Source organism: Sinocyclocheilus anshuiensis, unplaced genomic scaffold (assembly GCF_001515605.1).
Source record: "Sinocyclocheilus anshuiensis isolate Anshui unplaced genomic scaffold, SAMN03320099.WGS_v1.1 scaffold1696, whole genome shotgun sequence".
NCBI lineage: Eukaryota > Metazoa > Chordata > Actinopteri > Cypriniformes > Cyprinidae > Sinocyclocheilus > Sinocyclocheilus anshuiensis.
Window position 1 is genome coordinate 484,698 of NW_015555835.1, and position 21,490 is coordinate 506,187.

The window sequence follows — 21,490 nt, forward strand, 5'->3', positions numbered from 1 at the left end:
ATATATATATATATATATATATATATATGAGCAATATCACTCGAGTACGAGAGCGATACCGGCTCTATGGCTGTGATTAGGCCAGAGGCCGGAGGCAATCACTGCCACTGATATAGAGCCGGTATCGCTCGAGTACGAGAGTAATATTGCGTTTATACAACAGTTCGACGGAACATGTGTGTAATTAAACAAGAAACGACGGAGGGCCTAATAAAACCCTCTTTTGTGCGGAACTACTTCCTTCCGCCACGGATTCAAAGCTCAAGTTGACAGTTAAACACACGTCACTTTTAGAATTCGTATCAAGGGCATGTGCTGCTTCAGTTAGGAGTTAAGAGCAATCAGGTTTGAGAACCAGAACGAACTGTTGTATAAATATATATATATAATTTTTTTTTTCTGTAGGTCTGGTCAAGAACTTCCAACATTTTCAGAGGCCTTACCAAAGATATGATTTTGCATTTTATTTTATTTTTAGCAACATATTTTTGCATATTAGTACCTTAAACGTGCCTTTTTCAAGGGTACCACCGCAGTGACAGCTTTTGTACCTTTTTATCTATCAGTATTTGCAAAACATTACTGATTTGTTAAATACGCACAACAATGCAATACTGGCCTTAGAATCAACTGGCCTGAAACGCTCTCATAGTGATCAGACCATCCTTATTTTTAAGCCCTGTAATGTATACAATTTTTTACTTTGCTCTTCATAAGCATGGATTAGTGTATGTTATAAGCCATTGAAGCCATTCAATTTGTTGCAGCTACTATGCCTGAGCCAAACTGAGCACACGCTCTTCGCAGAGAAAGCACTTAATTTCATACACAGTTTATATGGTTTGACATGTCACGTCTCTTATCCTCATCCAGATTATGACTGAACTGTAAACATCTGCGACCAAACAACGAGTCGCTTTCAATATCATGTTAGGTGAGACATAAACAACCTTAACGTGCAATATGATGATTAGAGCGTCTGAAAATGCAGGAGATTAAAATGATTATGGCTAGATATGAGGGAGAAAGGAAAATTTGAAAAAGGACAGTGAAAGTTGGAGATTTGTTTTTCCTCTGTGGATGGTAACAGAAGTAACCTAAGATTTACGAATCCCGCACTCAGAGAGCGTGGATTGATGCTAGCAGCTGGCGTAGAGTGACCCGTGCCAAGGCTATGAATCGAAAAGCAACTCTTAGGATGGACAGCAAAGTCAAACAGACTATATAAATGAATTAAAGATTGTGTTCATCTTGTCCATATAATAAAGCAACTACTCTGAAAATATGTCGTAGGGTCAATAAGTTATCTGAGTTCCTGTGCTCTGACTTAATGAGATCTGATAACCCTGTGCAGCTTAAAATTAAACAAACACACATAGTGCAGCTAATTTTGATTCGGTAAATGATAATGCAGTTGATTGATTTTCAATCTGATTGTGTGAAAGCCAATAAACCTACAGTTTATGTTAACCAGTTAAAATAGATTTGCATTGGAACATAGTTTAATGAATTGGAACTGTTATCAAAGGGTCATCTATAAAGACATGTATAAATAATATAAAGATATTAAATAACGATGAAAGAGAAATGCATGTATGATGATAGCAAAGCTGAAGGAGGTAAAGGCTATGTTCCAAAATGTGGTGAGCTGCCTTACTGCCTACTGCCTAAATAGGAATCTTCTTTCTAAGACAGCATCATAACTGAAATGGAAGTTCATGAGTGACCCATTTGGAAAGCTTACATAGCAGTCCCTCCAGGATTGAATCGAAAAGCAACTCTTAGGATGGACAGCAAAGTCAAACAGACTATATAAATGAATTAAAGATTGTGTTCATCTTGTCCATATAATAAAGCAACTACTCTGAAAATATGTCGTAGGGTCAATAAGTTATCTGAGTTCCTGTGCTCTGACTTAATGAGATCTGATAACCCTGTGCAGCTTAAAATTAAACAAACACACATAGTGCAGCTAATTTTGATTCGGTAAATGATAATGCAGTTGATTGATTTTCAATCTGATTGTGTGAAAGCCAATAAACCTACAGTTTATGTTAACCAGTTAAAATAGATTTGCATTGGAACATAGTTTAATGAATTGGAACTGTTATCAAAGGGTCATCTATAAAGACATGTATAAATAATATAAAGATATTAAATAACGATGAAAGAGAAATGCATGTATGATGATAGCAAAGCTGAAGGAGGTAAAGGCTATGTTCCAAAATGTGGTGAGCTGCCTTACTGCCTACTGCCTAAATAGGAATCTTCTTTCTAAGACAGCATCATAACTGAAATGGAAGTTCATGAGTGACCCATTTGGAAAGCTCTACATAGCAGTCCCTCCAGGATTTTGTGATACTGAATATGAGAACTGCTGCAAATTCAACCAACTGCTGCATTATTTGTGCTAGCTTTTTGTCTTCTTTCCAAAATGTTTCTGTAAAAACCATTAACCTGAGGGGAGAAAAGCAATTTTAGCCAATCAAAATCCAAAATTCTGATTGCATACAAATCGCTCAATATGTTTAACTGTCCTGCTGCCGCATTACAGTGAATTTTATCATAAAATGAGCAGAAATGGACTAGCCATAAAGGTAAAAATTGTTTTCAGTAATAAAAGGGATTCACCCAAAAATTAAAATTTAACTGTAGAACAGTAAAGAATGTTTTTAGCTGAAACCGTTATCCTTGGTGATTCATAAAATGCAAGTCAGTGGCAACTGTCACATTGAGAGTCAGAAAAAGTAAATCAGGGAACAAAAACTTAATATCCTGATGATATATTGAGGTTTTATGAAGCAAAATGATTGGTCTGTGTAAGAAATTGAAGATTATTTACAACATTATTACCTGTAATCCATTCACTAAAAAATGGACAATGAGCCAAGACACCTACAGTTTATATTGATCAGTTAAAACTGATTTGTATTGGAACATAAATGAGGAAGAAATGCATGTATGATGATAACAAAGTAACTTGTAGATCTGTCCTGCTCAACCCGCGAGCTATTTCAGACAGTTCAGACCGATATGTTGAACTGGTTCATTCATTTCACTAAAAATAATTTGTTCGTGAACCGCACATCACTCCGGACCGCTTGCCTGAGGCTATGGATTATAGGTAATAATATTATAAATAATGTTCAGTTTCTTGCACAGACTGATCATTTCACGTCATAAGACCTCTATATATATTTTGTGTTCCCTGATATGCTTTTTTTGACACGCAATGTGATTGTAGTCACTGATTTGCATTGCAGATTCACCGTTTCAGCTAAAAATCTCCTTTACTTTTCGACTGAAGAAAAACAGTCACCTACTGTATATCTAGATGGCCTGGGAGTGAGTAAATTAGCAGCAAATTTTCATTTTTGGGTGAACTATCCCTTTAAGCACAAAATAATGTACGGGTAATCTTACTGTAACTAATTCTAATTATACAAATAGATAATGATTATTGGTGAGTTTTTACTGCAAATCAACAAAATATGAAGCAAATATTGTGATAATTTTTAAGAAAAAAATCTTTTGGGGACACAAAAATATATTTAAAAAATCACAAAATCATTGTTGGACTGACATAAGTAACAATTCTGTACATCCTACAAAATATTGCCTACAAAGGCAGCTCATTAGATCAGAGCTGCTATGCTAGATGATGGTTTGTACCTCTGGCAGGTTCATCTCCATTTCGTTTCTTCTGGAGCAGAGGGACATCTCACAGTGCAGGAAGAGCAATGATACGTCGAACTTTGATCTGTAGGTGAAACTGAAGCGTTTTTTGTCCATCTGAGCGTGAGGGATGGGAAAATCACCTCGCTGAGGGTAATAGAGCACAGAGTCGTCCTTTGGACATATGTTCTCTATGACAACATAGTCTGACGGCATAAAAGGACTGGAGTCTGGAGATATGAAGCAGGTCTGGATCATGAACCCAAGGTTAGGATCAGCTTTTGTGGCTGAAATCTGTGGAGAAAGGTCACATGCCTCTGTTAGTAAAGAAAAAGTCATTTTCCTGCGAGACAAAATATGCTTCTGCTGCAAACAATAAAAGAGAGAGACAGCAAGACAAAGAGAGAAAGAAAAACTGCTTTCTTTATCTTGATTAATACAACTTTTTGACAATTTTTCATAAATACGATCAAAAGTGATTCATATAGTATGAGATGGATCAGCAGAGTGATGTTTAGATGCTATATATTACGTCTAGTCCTCTGGCAGACACGCTCAGTCTATCTTTTTTGATCGGTCTGAGTGAGTTTTTTTAGACAAACTCTCTCAGGCATTGATTCAAATCGGCAAATAATGCACAGTGGCTATCGATTTGTTTTAACACGGCACACTGTCTAAAGAAACACTGTCAGAGTGGATACAGTTCCAAGAATCACAAATTCTGACGTCAGATTTCTGTGCCTCAAATAAATCTTCAAGGATCATTCAGTTGTAAAAGTTTGGCCATCTGATGCTGTAAAAGCATGCATGACAGATAAGAGCTGCCACAAAAAACATTGCATTCCATTTCCTCAACAGAGCTGTGCCAAGAAGGTGTCATTCTCTGGAGAGTGGCCGAATCGTTTCAGGTAGGCAGACGATGATCCTCAAACAGTTATGCATAAGATCCGTAAATAACATTGATTTTCAGTGACAACAAACTGTCACACTCTAAAAAAAAAAAAAAAAAAAAAAAACCAAAAACATTGCATTCCATTTCCTCAACAGAGCTGTGCCAAGAAGGTGTCATTCTCTGGAGAGTGGCCGAATCGTTTCAGGTAGGCAGACGATGATCCTCAAACAGTTATGCATAAGATCCGTAAATAACATTGATTTTCAGTGACAACAAACTGTCACACTCTAAAAAAAAAAAAAAAAAAAAACCACCACAAAAATGACTTGCTATATTTCTGAAGTAGCTTTGTGTGAGAACAATCAAAAATGTAAGCAATTTTCCACTGAACATCTTGTAACACATCTGCAACACATTTGGTTATAAGGGAGAACCAATAGTGTCAATTGAATAGTCTAATGCATAAAAGAGATATGAGGCAGAGGGCAATAATTTAAACTTCAGTATTTATGCCGCACAAAGTTATTGTATGGTTCCAATAGACTTGGATTTACAGTCACTGATCACTGTCTAAAATTGGCAAAAGCTGGAATCTACATTTGGAACAACGTAAGTGAATGTTGTCCGAATTTTATTACTGCATTAACTCTTTGACACCGTAACACACTGCTAAAATCCTATTGTCAAAGAATATTTTTGTCTAATTTTCCAGATAAAATATCTAAAAGTCCTTGAAACAAGGATATCTTTACTTAAAAAACAATATTACATACTACATTAAAAAGGCATGACACGCGTTGTAAATGTGCATACTTCACCCTAGGCTGATACATTAGAGTATAGACATTATATGTATAGATATTTTTCCGGTAACAATTTTGTCTTTTTGTGGTTTGACAGCTTGACTAAAGTTTATGCTGCATATAGGAAAATGTACATGACACCCTTTCTTTTTTTAATGCACCTAACTTAAAGAATTAACAAAATAGTTTAAAGTAAACCACTGTAGTTATTAGATTCACTGTTTTGTGACAAGCTTAAGAATATATCATTAGCTATGTTTACATCAAAAGTTGCGGATTTAACTTGTGCGCAAAATTGGAACATCACATAAAACTTTTGCAAATAAAGCACTGTTTCTATCCAGTGAGATAAAGAGAACAGACGGCTGCACGTGAGTGTCCTGCATAATACTTGTTTATAGATCTGTCATCACTTCCTGATAAACAGGTGCCAAATATCACTAAGAAAAAGGTAATTTGCTGCAGTAGGGGAAGTCACTGTGGGTCTTTTTTCATATATAATAAATTACTTGCGCCTCAGAGGGCACAGACAAAATGCAATAAACGCAGTCATATTAGCTTCCTTTCGAAGGCGGATGCCTGCTGTTTGGGATTGCAGTCGTGAAAGACAGATCTTGGCTAAGGCATTTCAGAATGACCAAATCAACATTTCAGATGCTGTGCCATCCCATCGCGCAAAGTCACATGACTTTTTTAATGCACATTGAGGAATTTATTCGTTAAATACGGACCAGACGAAATGTACACACGAAGCAGACTGCTGACTTCTTTCACAGTGACAGAGAGAGAGAGAGATCTAAACACACGCTCACAAATTCACGACAATGTCTGATCAGACACACAGACACCAGGCGCTTATGGTATTAGAAACATGAAACCATACACAATGAGAACCACACATGGTTTAAAGGTAAAAGCAGATCTTGTATTTCAAGAGCTTTTGGCAGTGACTATATTTGTGTATATGGTTTCTCATGAAATTATTAAATTGGATTCCTAATGTGGTTACAGAACTGGAAATGGTTTTATTGAACCCCGAAGGAATCTTTTCCATCATAATGCACATACAGAATATATGTATTGCACAATGTAATGCCCCACAGTTTCCACACTTTGTTTAAAAGTCTGGGATTTATCACAGTTTTCACAAAAATATTAAGCAGCACAACAGTTTTCAACATTGATAATTAGAAGAAATGTTTCTTGAGCACCAAATCAGCATCTGAAAGGATAATGTGACCTTTGCCTTTAAAGGAATACATTACATTTTAAAATATAATAAAATAGAAAACAGTTATTTTAAATTGCAATAATAATTCACAATATCACTGCTGTTTAATGTCAAATAAATCTGACCTTGATGAGCATAAGAGAGTTTTTTTTTTTTAAACATTAAAATAGCTTACCGAATTTTTGAACAGTAGTGTACAATAGGTTTTTATCTCTAAAACGCTTCTGTGTTTAGAGAATATGTTGTGTGATGGGTCAACAAGCCAGGAATGTATTTGAACATCTTGGAACTGATCTTAATTGATCAGAATCAAGCATTCAACCATACTGTGGTATATGTATATGCTTACCTCCACATAGATGGGTCTGTTCTCAGCGATGGTGAGGAAGGACTGAGTGCTGGGGTTGTGGAACGGATTGTTATACAGTTCCATGTTGAAGGTAGCATTATCTAGCGAGTCTACAATGAAATCATCAGATCCGTTATCACTGTCAACTTGGGTATCCTGGTTCTTACGGTACGTGCAGTTGAACTAAGGACAGAGAAAGAGAGAGTTGGAAAATATTAATATGCATGAAAAATATTACTGTATTTTGATCAAATAAATGCAGTAGGAGAAAATTTTAATTTTTTTCACATTAGGGTTTTTCAATATACATTTTTGGGTGAACTAATCCTGTATCATTTATGAATATTACAGTTTGACGTAAATATCATACCAAGATAGTCGCACGATGCCCGTTTTCAGGTAAAAAATTTTCCGTCACATCCGGATCTCCTGGTATTACAACATCTCCTGACTCCAGATCTTCATATTCAAAGGGCCAGCCACTTCCATCCTTCTGTTCTGATTGGCTAATGACAATCTGTCAATCACAGACACACCTAGTTCATGACTTCTCAGTAATAAGGCAATGTAAACCCAACAATTTCCTAACAATCATACAATTTCCTCTATAAAACTTTCCTTAGAAATGACATTGCTTCACTCTGGTGCTTAGCACAGATCCAGTCAGAGATAATCGAAATGTATACTTGCCAAAGGTCTGCCGAAACAGATGAGAAAGCTGGATTTAATACATGGGAATGCATCATTTCAGCAATGCAACTCCCAAGGCAGATGAACAAAAAAAAACCCATCTCAGATCTTCTCATCGGAAAAAATATGTCAATCCATTCACATTATTGTATGAGAATCACCTCCCTGTGAGCTCAGAACAATTTGTGGGTTCAAAGGTGAAAGAGGCCTGTGAATATTGTCTAATGGAGGTGAAATTGATTGACACAAGACAAGCCAATCTGTCATAAGATTGTCATTGCAACAGCAATCTCCTTTGATGCTCTCTGGATTCTTCTCTGTGAGCCAGTACTGTGCTCTGACCATACGGGTCACATTGTTTTAATTGCCCTTGAGGCTTAGGGTTCATAGTAAAGGATAAATATTTGGGAGGTCGCCCAGTTTTTTTAATGGGATCAAGGCTAAAAGTGTTGTTAGGAATTTCCACTAGAAATTATCTCAGAAGGTCAGTGTGGAAGTGAATCATCAGTGAACAGAGAAAACAGATACAGCATGTTGGAAGGGACACTGAACCTGTACACTCGCATCCATTGGACAAAGCAATGCAAACAAGGACTAGATTTCACAGTCTGATATTATTGATTGTATATTTGCTTTAAGTACTCACTGAATTGATATAGAGGACCACTGGGCTGGGGTGGGAGGGAATTTTGCTGGTTTGGCAGTCAGACAAGGGCGTCTCTAGTATATAGTGGGTGGTGTTGGAGGTTGCTTTGCATTGGGAGTCCTGAAGAGTGATATTGGGTTTTCCAAACCCATTGGCCTGTGAGGACATTAGGAAAACATGAATTCACAGAAAAAATCTCAACCTTTGACAACATATCAAACAATATCTTTTATCAGTCCTCAAGGTATTGCTGTGTAAATCGGAGATCCATTGTGTGTTTCAGTTTCTGACAGTGACAAACAAGAGCTGCAAGCTGGCCTAACTCTGCTCAAAAGCATTTTGATTGTAGAATGGGGTTTTTACTTCCTCTGAAGTGATTTATTACACCACTTTTGGTTTCTGAGATCATTGCATATGGTCCACACATTCTGGGAATATTCACACTATATCAGCTTGGGTGAAAAACAAGGCATCTCTCACTCACCACTTCTGCACTTCTTTAACCTTTTTATGTTGTTCTTACCAGTGTTAGGTACGGAGACCCGCACATGACATGCAAGAAAAAATAAATTGTGGGCACAATTTATTAATTCGTTCCCTCGATTTATTAGATCGGACGCACGATTAAAAAATGTGTTCCCTTGTTTTAAGTAAATCGTGCACTCGATATAATAATTTGTGCCCTTGTTCTAGGTAAATCGTGCGCAAGTTTTAATCATTACCTCCTAACAGGAGCTGGTGCTTTATTCATCTTCAGTAGGCTACGTATCATATCCACCTTCTTTGTGAACAGGCTGAACTCAAATTAAAACCCAATTAAAGTGTCTCTGTCCATAACATAACATGACATAACAGCAACATGTTTATGAGAATGTGTACGCGGACAGTACAACTAATTATTATTTCGTGCGCACGATTTACCTAGAACAAGGGCATGAATTATTATATCAAGCGCACGATTTACTTAAAACGAGAGAACGGATTATTAAATCGTGCGCACGATCTAGTAAATCAAGGGAACGAATTAATAAATCATGCGCACGATTTACTTAAAACGAGGGAACAAATTAATAAATCGTGCACACAATCTAGTAAATCGAGGTAACGAATAAATCGTGCCCACGATTTTTTTTTTTCTTGCATGTCATTGCATGTCTCCATAGTTAGGGAAGCTACTTTGAAACTACAGATTTTTTTAAAGTAGTTTAAACACACTCAAGCTATAACTTTAAAGTCCCCCTGTAGTGAAAATCAAGTTTTTTATATTGTTTATTTGTCTTTATGGTGTTTTTAATATGCTTTTAGACAAACCATGTGCCAATCTATTAATCAACACCATTGCTGAGTATTTTCTCCTTAAAACTGTAGTTTCCCAATGGCAGTCCAAGAAATGCAGTTTGAAACAGACCTCGGTTTGCTATGTCACAATCCAATAACCAATCACGTCAAGGGATCGATTCCCATCACTAGCATGCAAAATATACCAATACCAGCACAAAACCAAAAATAAATCAGAGCAAAAAACCCATGAAGCTGTGGTTTAACGTGAATGTAGAATCGCTAACTTGCATTATAACCCGTGGCAACAGTGTAAAAGTAGCCCAGAGTCAGACGCACCTCTCCCGCATCGGCGTCTGTACTTCACACGCGTATGCTCGCGGGCGCGAATTAAGAATCACAAACGGCTGCATTCGAGTTTTCAAGGCATTTTAGGACACAACATCGTCAAGTAAGTAACTTTAACGAATGTTACAGTATTCACTGTAGTTGTCCGCTAGTAAAAACATAGTTTTATCAGTCATTATCCGTGTATGCCATTGTTTTGCGGTTAATACAGTTCAGTGGATCAGGAGGCGCTGGCTGGTGTGACTGAGTGGAGGCGGGACTAATTTGCATATTCATAGATCCGCGTATAGTAAATGAGGCAAGGGTGTAGAGTTACATTCAAGCTATTTTAAGGCATGAGAAAATTATTTTCACAAGAAAAAACATTTAAATATGTCATTTTGATGTTCAAAGATAAGTTTCAAGGGATAAAATATTTGACTACAGGGGGACTTTAAACAAGCAGTTAGCTACACTACTAATAAAGCAACAAAATAATAAAAATACATCAAACATACATAAATACATAAATATTCAAATATACCATTCAAAATTTGGGGTTCAGGGGTTTGTTTGTTTGTTTTTTAAAGAAATTAACACTTTTATTTAGCAAGAATGCATTAAACTGATCAGATGTGACAGCAAAGACCTTGGGATTGTTACAAAACAAAAATCTATAAGAGCCAATGAACTAGTAGTGGGAAATAGTCCCACTACTTTTAGTTAGTAACTCCGCAATACTCAGTTTTACATCTTAATATTTGTGTGTAGATAATGTTTCCTGTTACCTGCAGAGTTTCCTTGTCAATGCTGACCACCATTTTGTTCTTCTCACACTGCACACTGAATCCTACATTCAGAGCCCCCTGCTGTTCCTCGGGACCCCCAGCCTGATAGACTCGCTCCTCAAGAGACGGGGGCAAAGGTGGGAATGACTGGCCCTGCTCTGCAGATGGCAGGAAGGGGAATGGGAACCTGTTCCGTGCAGGGGAATCCCGGGTGCTGGGCTTAGGAAGCGGGTTGGTGTTGCGGAGAATGGACAACTCTGGTGGGAACATTCCCTCATCCATGATCCCTAGATCTGGAAGTGACAGCAGTTGAGATTAAAACATCACTCTGATTGACAGCTTCTTGTTGTTAATGCAAATGCAAGGAAGTCACACACAAAGCAAACTGAGTATTTTTGTATAGTTTTCCAGTATAAAATAATATTATAAGATAAATTTACTTCAAAACCAACATATTAACAATTGTTTTTGTTTTATTTTTCTGCTCTTGCCTTGTTCTCTGAGGCGCAATTTGAAGTGGTTGGCAACAGGGGTGTTGGTGTAGGAAGTGACGGGTTTGAATCCGCTTTCCTCTGCCCACTGGATGAGAGCCTGAGATCCTGCGGGCAGCTTCTGTTTCACCATCTTTGACACCTGCATCAGCCTTTCTGTGCCTTCACTCAGGCTGACGGTATCTGATGTCTGAGAAAGACAGAGGGGAAGAACAAGATAACACGCATTCACTTCACATGCAGAGGAATGCAGTCAGAAGTGTTCATTCTTTGCTATAAAATAGAAAAATGAATCGAGTCCTGTTCAACTTGTTCAATTAGTTTTTCTGAGGCACATTTCACAACTCTTAAACAATAAGCCAAGGTTGTTCTTGTTTTCATTAACAACATATTTTGATCTAATACCTTATCTTATGGTCCAAAATTAACACTCGCCAAGCTCCAAGTAAAGAAATGTTGGCCAGAAAAGGAATTGCAACATAACGCATGTTTTAAATCAAATTGCAAGAATGATAAGTCTGACTCTTGGTGATGGAAGAGAAAACACGTCAGTGCTCAAATACCAAACACTGCTTACCTTTTTAGTGTAAATTTACCATCAGAACTAATTCCTAATTCCTTTTTTATGTCGAATATCCCTCACATTAAGTCACGTTAAGCGGGATGTTGTGTTTATTAATTTTTTTATTTAATATTGAAAGGGAAAAAAGACAACAACAAAAAATTCAATTTTTTAAAAAACACACAAAAAAAAGTTTTTAGGTTAAGGCATAGAAAACGGATAACAAAAGTCAAGCCGTTAATAATTGTGCTTTCAATATTAAATAAAAAATGAATGAAACGCAATGTACATGGACATATTAGTCTGAGCTTATAGTTAAAAATATGAACAAAAAAATTCAATTGTCATATCGATGCAAATATTTTAATACAAATATGCAAAACAGTTTAGATTTTTTTTTTTTGTAAAATCACATGACATTGGTCTTTATTGCAAAAATGTTGGACCGTCCTCATTACATATCTGTAGTTTCGACAAAGTGAGACATGCTGCTGTTGGTCTATGACCAATTTACCAGGTTCAATTTGAATGTGGTTTGAGATACAGTACGTCAGATTACATAGGAATTCTATGTTAGCTTTTGTTTGTTCTCTATTGGGTGTGAAGGACAGATGGCCCTCATTCCCAGCCATGTTTCCCACAAATGCCTCACCAGGCTGGACAACGAGCTTGAGCCAATCTGCCAACAGTAGCAGGGCTTTGATTTTATGAGGCTGTGGATCGTATCACATGCATAACTTACATTCTCCTATGCTCTAAAACACTGTAACTGATTCACTTGGACACAGACAAGTTCAATCAAACACATTCATGGAGACAGATGCATTTCGCTCACTCTTAGACACGCACATAAAAATTCTCTAATGAACTTTATGACTCTGACTGCCAGTTCCCGAATACCATAGCATAATGTAAGAACACTGTACCCCTAATAGTTTAAATTCCGAAACTCTGTGATTTCTTAACATGTCTATTGGAATCACTATTGAACCTAGTGAAAAATAAAAACACTAAAATGTATTTGAAATACATTTATTTCATGCTAAGTATACTACAAACACATCTACATATTTATGTACTTAATAATAATACCCTGCAACTGTACAATTTAGCATACTAAACTGGTATGCTTAAAGGCTGCTAAATTGGAACAACTCATTTTGCACTTAATGCACTTTAATTGTGCGGAAGTGGTGCTGAAGTTCAACTAACCTGATTGTGCTAAAGTGGAACTATTGCAAGTATACTTTAGGTATCTTGCATTTAAAGACGATGATATTCAAAGATCATACAATCCTTATCAATAGTGACATTAAAACACATTTTAGGCTTAATATTAAGAAATGTGCATTGTGCACAAGTAGTACTCCAAATAAAGTTTAATTATAATTTTTATATCAGTAATCTTGAGCGATATGTCAGTAAATAAATGTATTTTAAATATAATACTTTTTACTAGGGGAGTCTTGGAGCATGTCTCAACTTCTTAAACTTTAACTGCTTCTATTTTAAAATATAAACATTCTTATATATAAACTGCTGTTGTCTACTGTACTGTTTTGGTTTCTGTCTTTGTATATTCAATGAGAGATCAGTGTGTAAAAGAATCACACTGTACTTGTATATAAAGTACTTTACTCTTCATTACTCTTTTCCAGCTCAGAAACACATTCATAAATTATCATATAAACACATTAAAACTCTTAAAAGTGGATTTTTTTTCTCGTAAGCAGCACATAAAAACGCACAAACATGTAGTATTAAATTACACAGTGTGTGCAAGTCGCTTTCCAAGAGCAGTGCAATGACAGCTTCAGTGGTGTGAGTCTTGTGCTGCGCTATCTGAAACCAGCAGCCAGACACTCCCATAATTCATATTCTGAAGTGCCAGGCCTACACTACAATAAAAACACACCAAAGGCTCTGGCTGAAGAAAAACTCACTACACTCCTCCTTCTGTTATTACTCCATTTCATGACAGGCCTCCAGATCACACAGTTCATTGGATTAACTTGCTATCTTTTGCTTATTGTTTTTACACAGTTTGAAGATAAAAAATTACATATAGTTTACTTACCAACCATTAAAAAAACATTATATACACTGCTACTAAAGTTTGGGATCACAGTGATTTTTTGAATGAGAAGAAATGTTACAACCCTAAAAAAAGAAACTGTATTCAGCCATATTCAACTGTGATAATAATTTATCACAATTAAAAGCTTTGACATCACAGTAATTAAATCATATTTTTAAATATGATAATATTTTAAATTTCACAATATCACTGCTTTTGGCTCTATTTTTGATCAAATAAATGTAGCGTTGGTGAAAAGAATATTCTTTTAAAAACATAAAGAAAAATCTGTATGTAACAGTAGTATTTATCTTTATTTTTGTATTTATTTATTTTTTCAACATTACAGCTGGACTTTTATAACGTGTAATTTTATAAAAACAACCATCCTAAAATGTTTTTCCATAAAATATCATTAAACTTTAATCAGTATATTTGTCTTTCCAGTAAAAATATCAAAACTTCCTTTAAAGAGGTCATGAACTGTCTTTTTTATTATTTTGTTCTGTGAGGTCCACTTATAATGTTGTCAAAATTCTGACATCAAAAAACATCATCATTTAGAAGTAATAGGCTATTTTCTGTCCTGTTTTGTCCCCCTTCATCGGAACGCTCTGTTTGAATAGTCGTGGCGGATTGTAGACTCCTGTAGGAAGTAAACGCCCACTGCTATGATTGGCTAACAGTTGTGTATATTTGATAGCCTACATCCTTCATAGATGGATGCTGCTGTGATTTTGGTTAAAAACGCGTAAATACTCCGTACATATCAAATGATCTGTAATAACAGACAAAGCAATAGTGACCACTTAATAAAAACAGTTACTCACACTTGTGTAGTGCGACATTACTGTTGGATCCAATATATTCGGCACAGCATGTCTCTTAGTTTCAGTCTTTCTGAAAATCCTGCGTCGAATTGTGCCTTGTTTGTAAACGAATCTGTGGTGAAACGAAGTGAACAAAGGTCCGATTTCTTACTGACGCAGTCTGGATCTTCATTAAATATAAAGTTCATCCATTCTTTCCTAATGTTGGGATCAGAAGGAATGCAAAGCAAAGACTGTTTTTCCACAACTTGGCACTGCACAGCATCTTGGTGTCTTTGGAGCCGTCTTTATCATTGGATTTCTGCATAGACCTGCATTTGCCTCTCTCATTATTTACCCACTACGTGTGTGAATCGGTGGGCGGTTTAATTATAATAAACAGGCAGTGATGTTGAAGCAGGCATTGATCTTCTGCGGAGGCGGGGTTTAGCCACACTAATACGTAATAAAGTGGCACATTCCACAAGCTGTCGTTTTGGCAGATTGACTTCAATATAAGCTGTTTTTAGACTAACGAGAAAGTTTTGAGTTCTAAAACTTACAGGATATTTTTATAGGACAATTACCTTTTATATCAAAAGATCGAGGGAATTTTGATTTCTCAGTCCATGACCCCTTTAAACATTATAAATTAGTATGTAAAGCAACAATAGAAAAAATAGTCATGAGGGATTTGCTGTCTTTGCAGGTACATTATATCTTTTGCATGTAGACAATAATTTAGAAATCATACCACAATGTCCAGTTTGCCGATGACGCTGTGGGCTTATTCAACTTCAGTTTTAACATGTTTTTTGTCTAGCCAACTGATTAAAAAACTGGACTTCTTCCTAGAAAACAAAGCTGGACACATGTTAAACAGACCACATAATGCAATGATGGGATCCATCATGATGCTTGCATATCTTTAGATCTGTTTTTCATTTTTTGAGTCACTATTAGGCAATAGTGAGTGATATTGGTGGAGGCGGAGAGAGTTTTACCCAGCAGAGTTTTCCAAAATCAACAATACCCTAGTTCCTGCCTATTTCCAAATAAACTTTACAGAACCGGAGAAAACACAATGACAACCTAAAATGACAAATACAAAGCGACATGCACGCACATTTACACACCCACCCATCCATGAGCGGCGCGTCCACATGCACACCATGGTATACTAAACATAGAAACACATTTATACATAGTATGAACTTCTTTTATGAGAAATGGATGTCTGGAAAGGCACTCAGGTGTCTTTCCACAGCAGATATTTTTGTAATACAAGAGGACAAAAAGGAATGTAGTTCAACAGTCTTCTCCTCACCTGCTGGAGTTTGGTGCCTGGAGCTCAATGATGTGGACCTCCTGGTCATGATCAGGACCTGAGAGAACACACCCTGTGGATGGCTGGGGCTGGATGTAGCTTGCCAGGTAGTTCAGAGACAGGAACTTGTTATCAATCTTACAGGTCTCGGAAAAGACGGGGTCTGAAACAAATTTGAGATACGTTTAGGTTAAGGGCTAGAAATTTTGAGGACACAGAAATGTTTGATTGGCACATACTGCACAGTACACCACATTACCAACAGTTCGTTACAGTCCTATAATCTTATATTTAGTATACCAGCACTGGAATATTTCACTGTTTGTATCACTTGGCTTGTCTGTATTTGCTGTGTACCAGAACACAGTACAAGAGCAGGAGTAGAAGCGGAGTGAAGTTTGTGGGTTTTTTCATAGTGGTCAATCTATTTTCAGTGGCCACTGGTGATGTCCATATCTTAAAAGCTGGTTGGCCAAATGCTGATATCATGTCAAAATATACTGTTCAAAAAAAATTTTTTTAATGACAAAAATATACTGTGAAATATTATTACAATTTAAACTGTTTTCTATTTTATTATTAATGTATTAATTCATTTTTAAATATATTATTATATTTAATTTGAAAATATTTTGCTCAGTGTTCAAAGTTGAAAACAGTTGTGCTGTTTATTATTCAAGAAAGAAGGATTCAAGAAATTCCAAAAGAACAGCATTTATTTAAAGTAGAAAATACATTTAAATTTTTTTAAACCTTTCAAGAAAAATAATAATAAGTCCTTACGGTCACTTTTAATCAATTTAATGCATCCTTGCTGAATAAACGTATTAATTTATTTAAAACAAACAAATACAAAAAAAGAAAAAGAAAAATAATAATAATACATTAAATAAATAAATACATCTTTCTGATTCAAACTTTTGGTCAAGGTCAAGTTCATTAATTGATTGTACATAAATGTGCTAAAATGAATAATGGTAATAATAAAAATAATAAAATACATTTTTCAACATTTAATCAAAACGATGATATTCACGAAAATGGCCAAATGTTGGCAGATTAATCCCTTAAAAATACTTGTTAATAAATCAAATCACAGTACTCTGCCTGACCTGTCCTGCTGCAGAAAATGTTTAACTATTCCCTGAAAAACAAAACAAATCCTCTCTGCTCTTGAACACTGTTTTCTTTGCTCCTCCACAAAAGAGATGATGGCTCTTCTCTTTGCCCCAGAGAAACAGAAGACAGATGCTTCCTTATTTGGCCATTACGCTTTTGGACAAAGCGCAAGGGTGATGAGTGTGAACTCATCATGAAAGGCTGGCATCTCTTACTCTCGGCTCTTCCTGGCTCTTTGAGGTACTGGGGGAAAGAGAGTTGCCTGTTCTCTGCAGCAAACAGATCGGAAGCATGTCCGCTCTCATGCCGAGCTACAAAGGGTTGAGATAGAGTAGAAGGCCAGAACTGTCCTGAAGAGGTAAACACAGCCTTTTGAGTCGCTGCCAAACCACAAACTCAAAATTACACCGGGCCAAATGTTTTACGGAGCTGACCGAAACAGGCTCAGAGACTGGACTTTGTGTACTTTGAATGATGCAGTCATTACTTTCTTCTAGTACTGGAATCTTATGTTCTTTTACGGACTGAAAAATGAGCACCAGCAGTTTAACTAGGCAACTTGACAGCTGAGAGATGCTGAAGTAAGAAGTGTTGCTGGTTTGTTCTTAGAACTCAGCAGGGGAAACATGATGGAGCCCTGGGTGAATCACACATCTGTCCTTTTTTACTTTCTTCAAACAATTCCTGCGGCTCGCTGCGCTAATGGTGCGTATTTGCAAGTATCTGTTTCTACTTTCTCTCTTTCATGCCCTCAACAAGTAAACAACAAAATCTATTTGAATGTGGCATCCATGTCTGACTCAAACATCATATCAAAGTCCAACAGTCGGTTTCAAGTTAAATCCCCCCAAACCGTTTCCTTTGAGAATAAGCCAATTTCCCCCCTACGGCTCGTGTCAATGGGCAGATGGCTAAGATACTTTGCCATCTTGCAGGGCTTCCTGGTACTGCTATAAATTTTGACTTTCTGTTTTTGGGCTCTATTTTCTTTTGTGCCTTTTCTATACCTTCCCTGCCAAACGTTCCCTTTGCGCATTTTTTCCCCCTCTCAGTCTGCTATTCTTCCTCATCCTTCTCTTTTTAAAAGGACTGTTGTGAAAGGCTTCTGGTTTAGCGAAGGGCCCATACACACAAGCTGGCAGTCAAGAGTTCTCGTCTGAAACTCTTCCAGTATGTTTACTTGGCCTTTCCATCAATTCTCCAGTCTTTTACTGTTAAAATCACAATAATTTTTTACAGTGTAGATTTATATATTAAGTTGCTCAAGCAAGTGGCAAAACATTTAAACTACTTTTCTTACGTTATCACAAACTTATCATTAACAGAAATAGTCAGCCCTACTGCCTTTTCTTTTGCATTTAAATCTTTATTACAAGCAATCATGCGGTTCATAAAGAACTTTGTTTTCCTTCCTCCACGAGTGCCATCTATTATTGCCTTGTTTATCTAAAAGTGCTCTTTCCCTTTAAACCTAGCCAAAAAGCCATATGTGTTGACTGTGAAACACAGGAGACTTTAATAATATACAAATTATATACGTTCAAATTACACTAGTTACTGACTGCTACCGCGTTTTATTCGGGAATTTAATCCCGCGGCGCAAAACATCTGGTCGGGTCGAGAGCCGCGGGAATACAGACCTCTAATTCTCTATTTTGAGAGAGAGCGCGCGCGCGGTGATTCACTCACGCTGTTTGTGAAATTACGTCTCACACAAGGTTTTCAAATGAATTTATAAGTTATTTAATGAAGAAATGTGAAGGTGAGTACCTCACCTTCAGCATTACAATTATTTCACCCACGCCGGACAGAAACTGAGACAGTGCCGCTGCATGTCGTGCCAAACCTTTCACAGCAGAGTCATCAGCTTGAGATCGTTTTTTTGAGATCAGCCATTTTAGAGACCGCCGATCAAACATCCCAACGTGATTATCGGCCGATAGTGATTGGTAGCCGATCAATCGGAGCACCCCTAATTATAACAAAATAAAATAATGCATAACCCTAATGTTCTGAAAAAAATTTTAATTAAGTTTATTTTTACATTTTGAATTACATTTATTTCTCTTCTTATTTATTTGTTTATTTTAAATAAATATAAGAAATTTGGTGGGATAAGAAAAAAAAAAACAATACAAGATAAAGTCACTGTAAAGTCGTATTATATTTAGCTTCAAGTAAATGCATTTAAAGGGGTCCTATTATGCTCTTTTACAAAGTCTTGATTTTGTTTTGGGGGTGTACTAGAACACACACCGGAAGAGAAGCGCAGCGTCGCGTCGCGCCACGTCTTTAAAATTCAAATACATTATTTTCTATGAGTTTAGGCACACCGACGGCGCCGTTCGGCGTCTGTCCACGGCGCCCAGCTACGTCGTGTTGTACTTGTAAGAATTGTTCTAGACACTTTTTTATGCCCAAACATACACACTACACACTGACTAAAATTAAAAAAGTGAAAAAGCATAATAGGACCCCTTTAAGCAAGTTTATTTTTTTTAACAAAAGAGACCAAAATACTGATTTGAAAATGTGTTATGCACTCAAAAGAATATTATTAATAATAATAATAATAATAGAGAGTTTTGAGCAACAGGTACCTTAAAAAAGGAATTATAAAACATTGTGTGTGCTTAGATTTACATACCCTCTCCAACCTTGATGTAGACGTCATGGGCCATCTTGAGCTCGCTGAAAGAGGTAACTGCATGGTAGCGTTGATGGGCCCAAGAAAGCAGGTGCTCATTGCCATGAGGAAGATTTTCCACCTTCACCTCACACGACTCAGAAAAATTTCTTGCCTCAAAGTGCACTTCAGATCCCTCTGCAACCTAAGAAATCAACAAAATAAAGCTGTCAACATATTTTCTACAACAGCATTGTTAAATTCCTGATTATGATTGGTTCATTCAATAACTAAACAGGTATGTAGTAGTTCCAGGTTTAATAACCCCAGTTCCATATCACTTTGACACTGAATCTTCTGAATTAGTAATGGAACTTTTTAACAATTGTATTACGAAGAGAAATTGTCAGTTCCCCTTCAGGAACTCGAGCTGCGTCGAAACGCTACAGGAACGCCTCCAGCGTGACCACGCTCTGAATCACATGTGTAATCAGTCCAACGGATGGGCGAGACGTCACGGGCGGGGTGAAGTAGCGACCAGGAAGCATAAAAGCATGTGCAGTGAAACCGGCGTCAACTTTCGGTCATTCAGCAAGTGCTCTGTGTGTCAGTCTTATTTGGTGTTGTCTGTCCATTATCACTCTTTATTTTACCAATACGAGTGTAGACAAACATACGGCAAGAGCGGGCAGCATCTCAGGCTGTGTGTTCTTCCCTGTCCGCGCTACATTTCGGGTGGGGATACACACAGTTTGTGTGTTGTCTGCTTGGGAGCAAAACACGCTGACTGCCCACATTGCGAGCGTTTGTCACTGTGTATGCTCGCTCTCTGAGGGCTCTCTTTGAGGAGGGAGTCTTCACTGGCATTTCTCGTGGTGCCGGCCCCGCTTTCGCCGAGGTGGAGCGGCGGCTGTGCTCGTGGGTTTCGCATATGGATCCGGTGTGGAGGACGTCGATGAGCTAGCCAGTTGCACAAGCATCAGTTACACAAGCATATTATGTCTATATTATTATGAGCAGCATTTACTGGGGAGCAGAGCTCGCGCAGTCAGCTCTCGGAAATAAAGGGCTGATTGTGCTTCTCCCCGCTGAACGCTCCGCTCCTGCCGGGCACGCGCTGAGGAGTGTGTCTGTGCTTGCGAGCTCGCGGTTTGGTCCCGCTATTGCTGAGGCATGGCGGCGATTCAGATCGCGGGGATCGCACGTGGATCTAGTGGATGGGTTGGAGACGGCTCGCCCTTTCTCCGCCTGCACTCCCTAGATCCAGCGCTCTCTCTCGAGGCTTGGAAGGAATAAAATGAAGTATTTGTCTGACTATGAGAAGTTAGATATATCATTTTCAATTTTTGAAATGAATATTATCACACCAGAACGTGTTTACTCGTCTGGTTGTTTGATTGCATTTCATTCTGAGGAATAAAATGAAGTATTTATCTGACTATTAGAAGTTAGATATACAGGGGCTCTTGGGATAAACATTTCTTGAGTAAGAGCACGTGTTGTGAAGGAAACCTTGGTTCTTATCTAAGGGCCTGGTGCTGGGAGCTCCTGGTCGCCGCATATGCTAGTGACGGATGCATCTTTCACCGGTTGGGAGCGGTCATGAGTGGCCGCTCGGGTGGGCTGGATGCCATGGTACAGGCTACATGGTACTGGAGAGAGTGCACTGGAACGAGGTCAGTCGACTGCAAAGAAAAAACAGTGGCCCCGTTCTGGCCGGGCCGAGTATGGTTCTCGGACCTGATTTCTCTCCTCGACGGCGCTCCATGGGAGATTCCCATCAGGAGAGATCTCCTCTCA

The 21,490-nt window shown here is 37.5% G+C and overlaps 1 protein-coding gene across 1 annotated transcript in view; it reads right to left on the reverse strand.

The window, feature by feature from the left end:
* The window catches only part of LOC107675425 (transforming growth factor beta receptor type 3-like), a 161,517-nt gene that overhangs the window by 20,549 nt on the left and 119,478 nt on the right, over positions 1–21,490 (reverse strand). Inside the window, exons 5-14 of the mRNA XM_016469757.1 lie at positions 19,712–19,895; positions 15,946–16,108; positions 15,504–15,544; positions 15,373–15,404; positions 11,171–11,360; positions 10,680–10,972; positions 8,287–8,442; positions 7,321–7,467; positions 6,951–7,133; positions 3,673–3,969 (exon numbers count right to left, since the gene is read on the reverse strand). Coding sequence (XP_016325243.1) covers positions 3,673–3,969; positions 6,951–7,133; positions 7,321–7,467; positions 8,287–8,442; positions 10,680–10,972; positions 11,171–11,360; positions 15,373–15,404; positions 15,504–15,544; positions 15,946–16,108; positions 19,712–19,895 — 1,686 coding nt within the window. The remainder of the gene's footprint in view (positions 1–3,672; positions 3,970–6,950; positions 7,134–7,320; positions 7,468–8,286; positions 8,443–10,679; positions 10,973–11,170; positions 11,361–15,372; positions 15,405–15,503; positions 15,545–15,945; positions 16,109–19,711; positions 19,896–21,490) is intronic.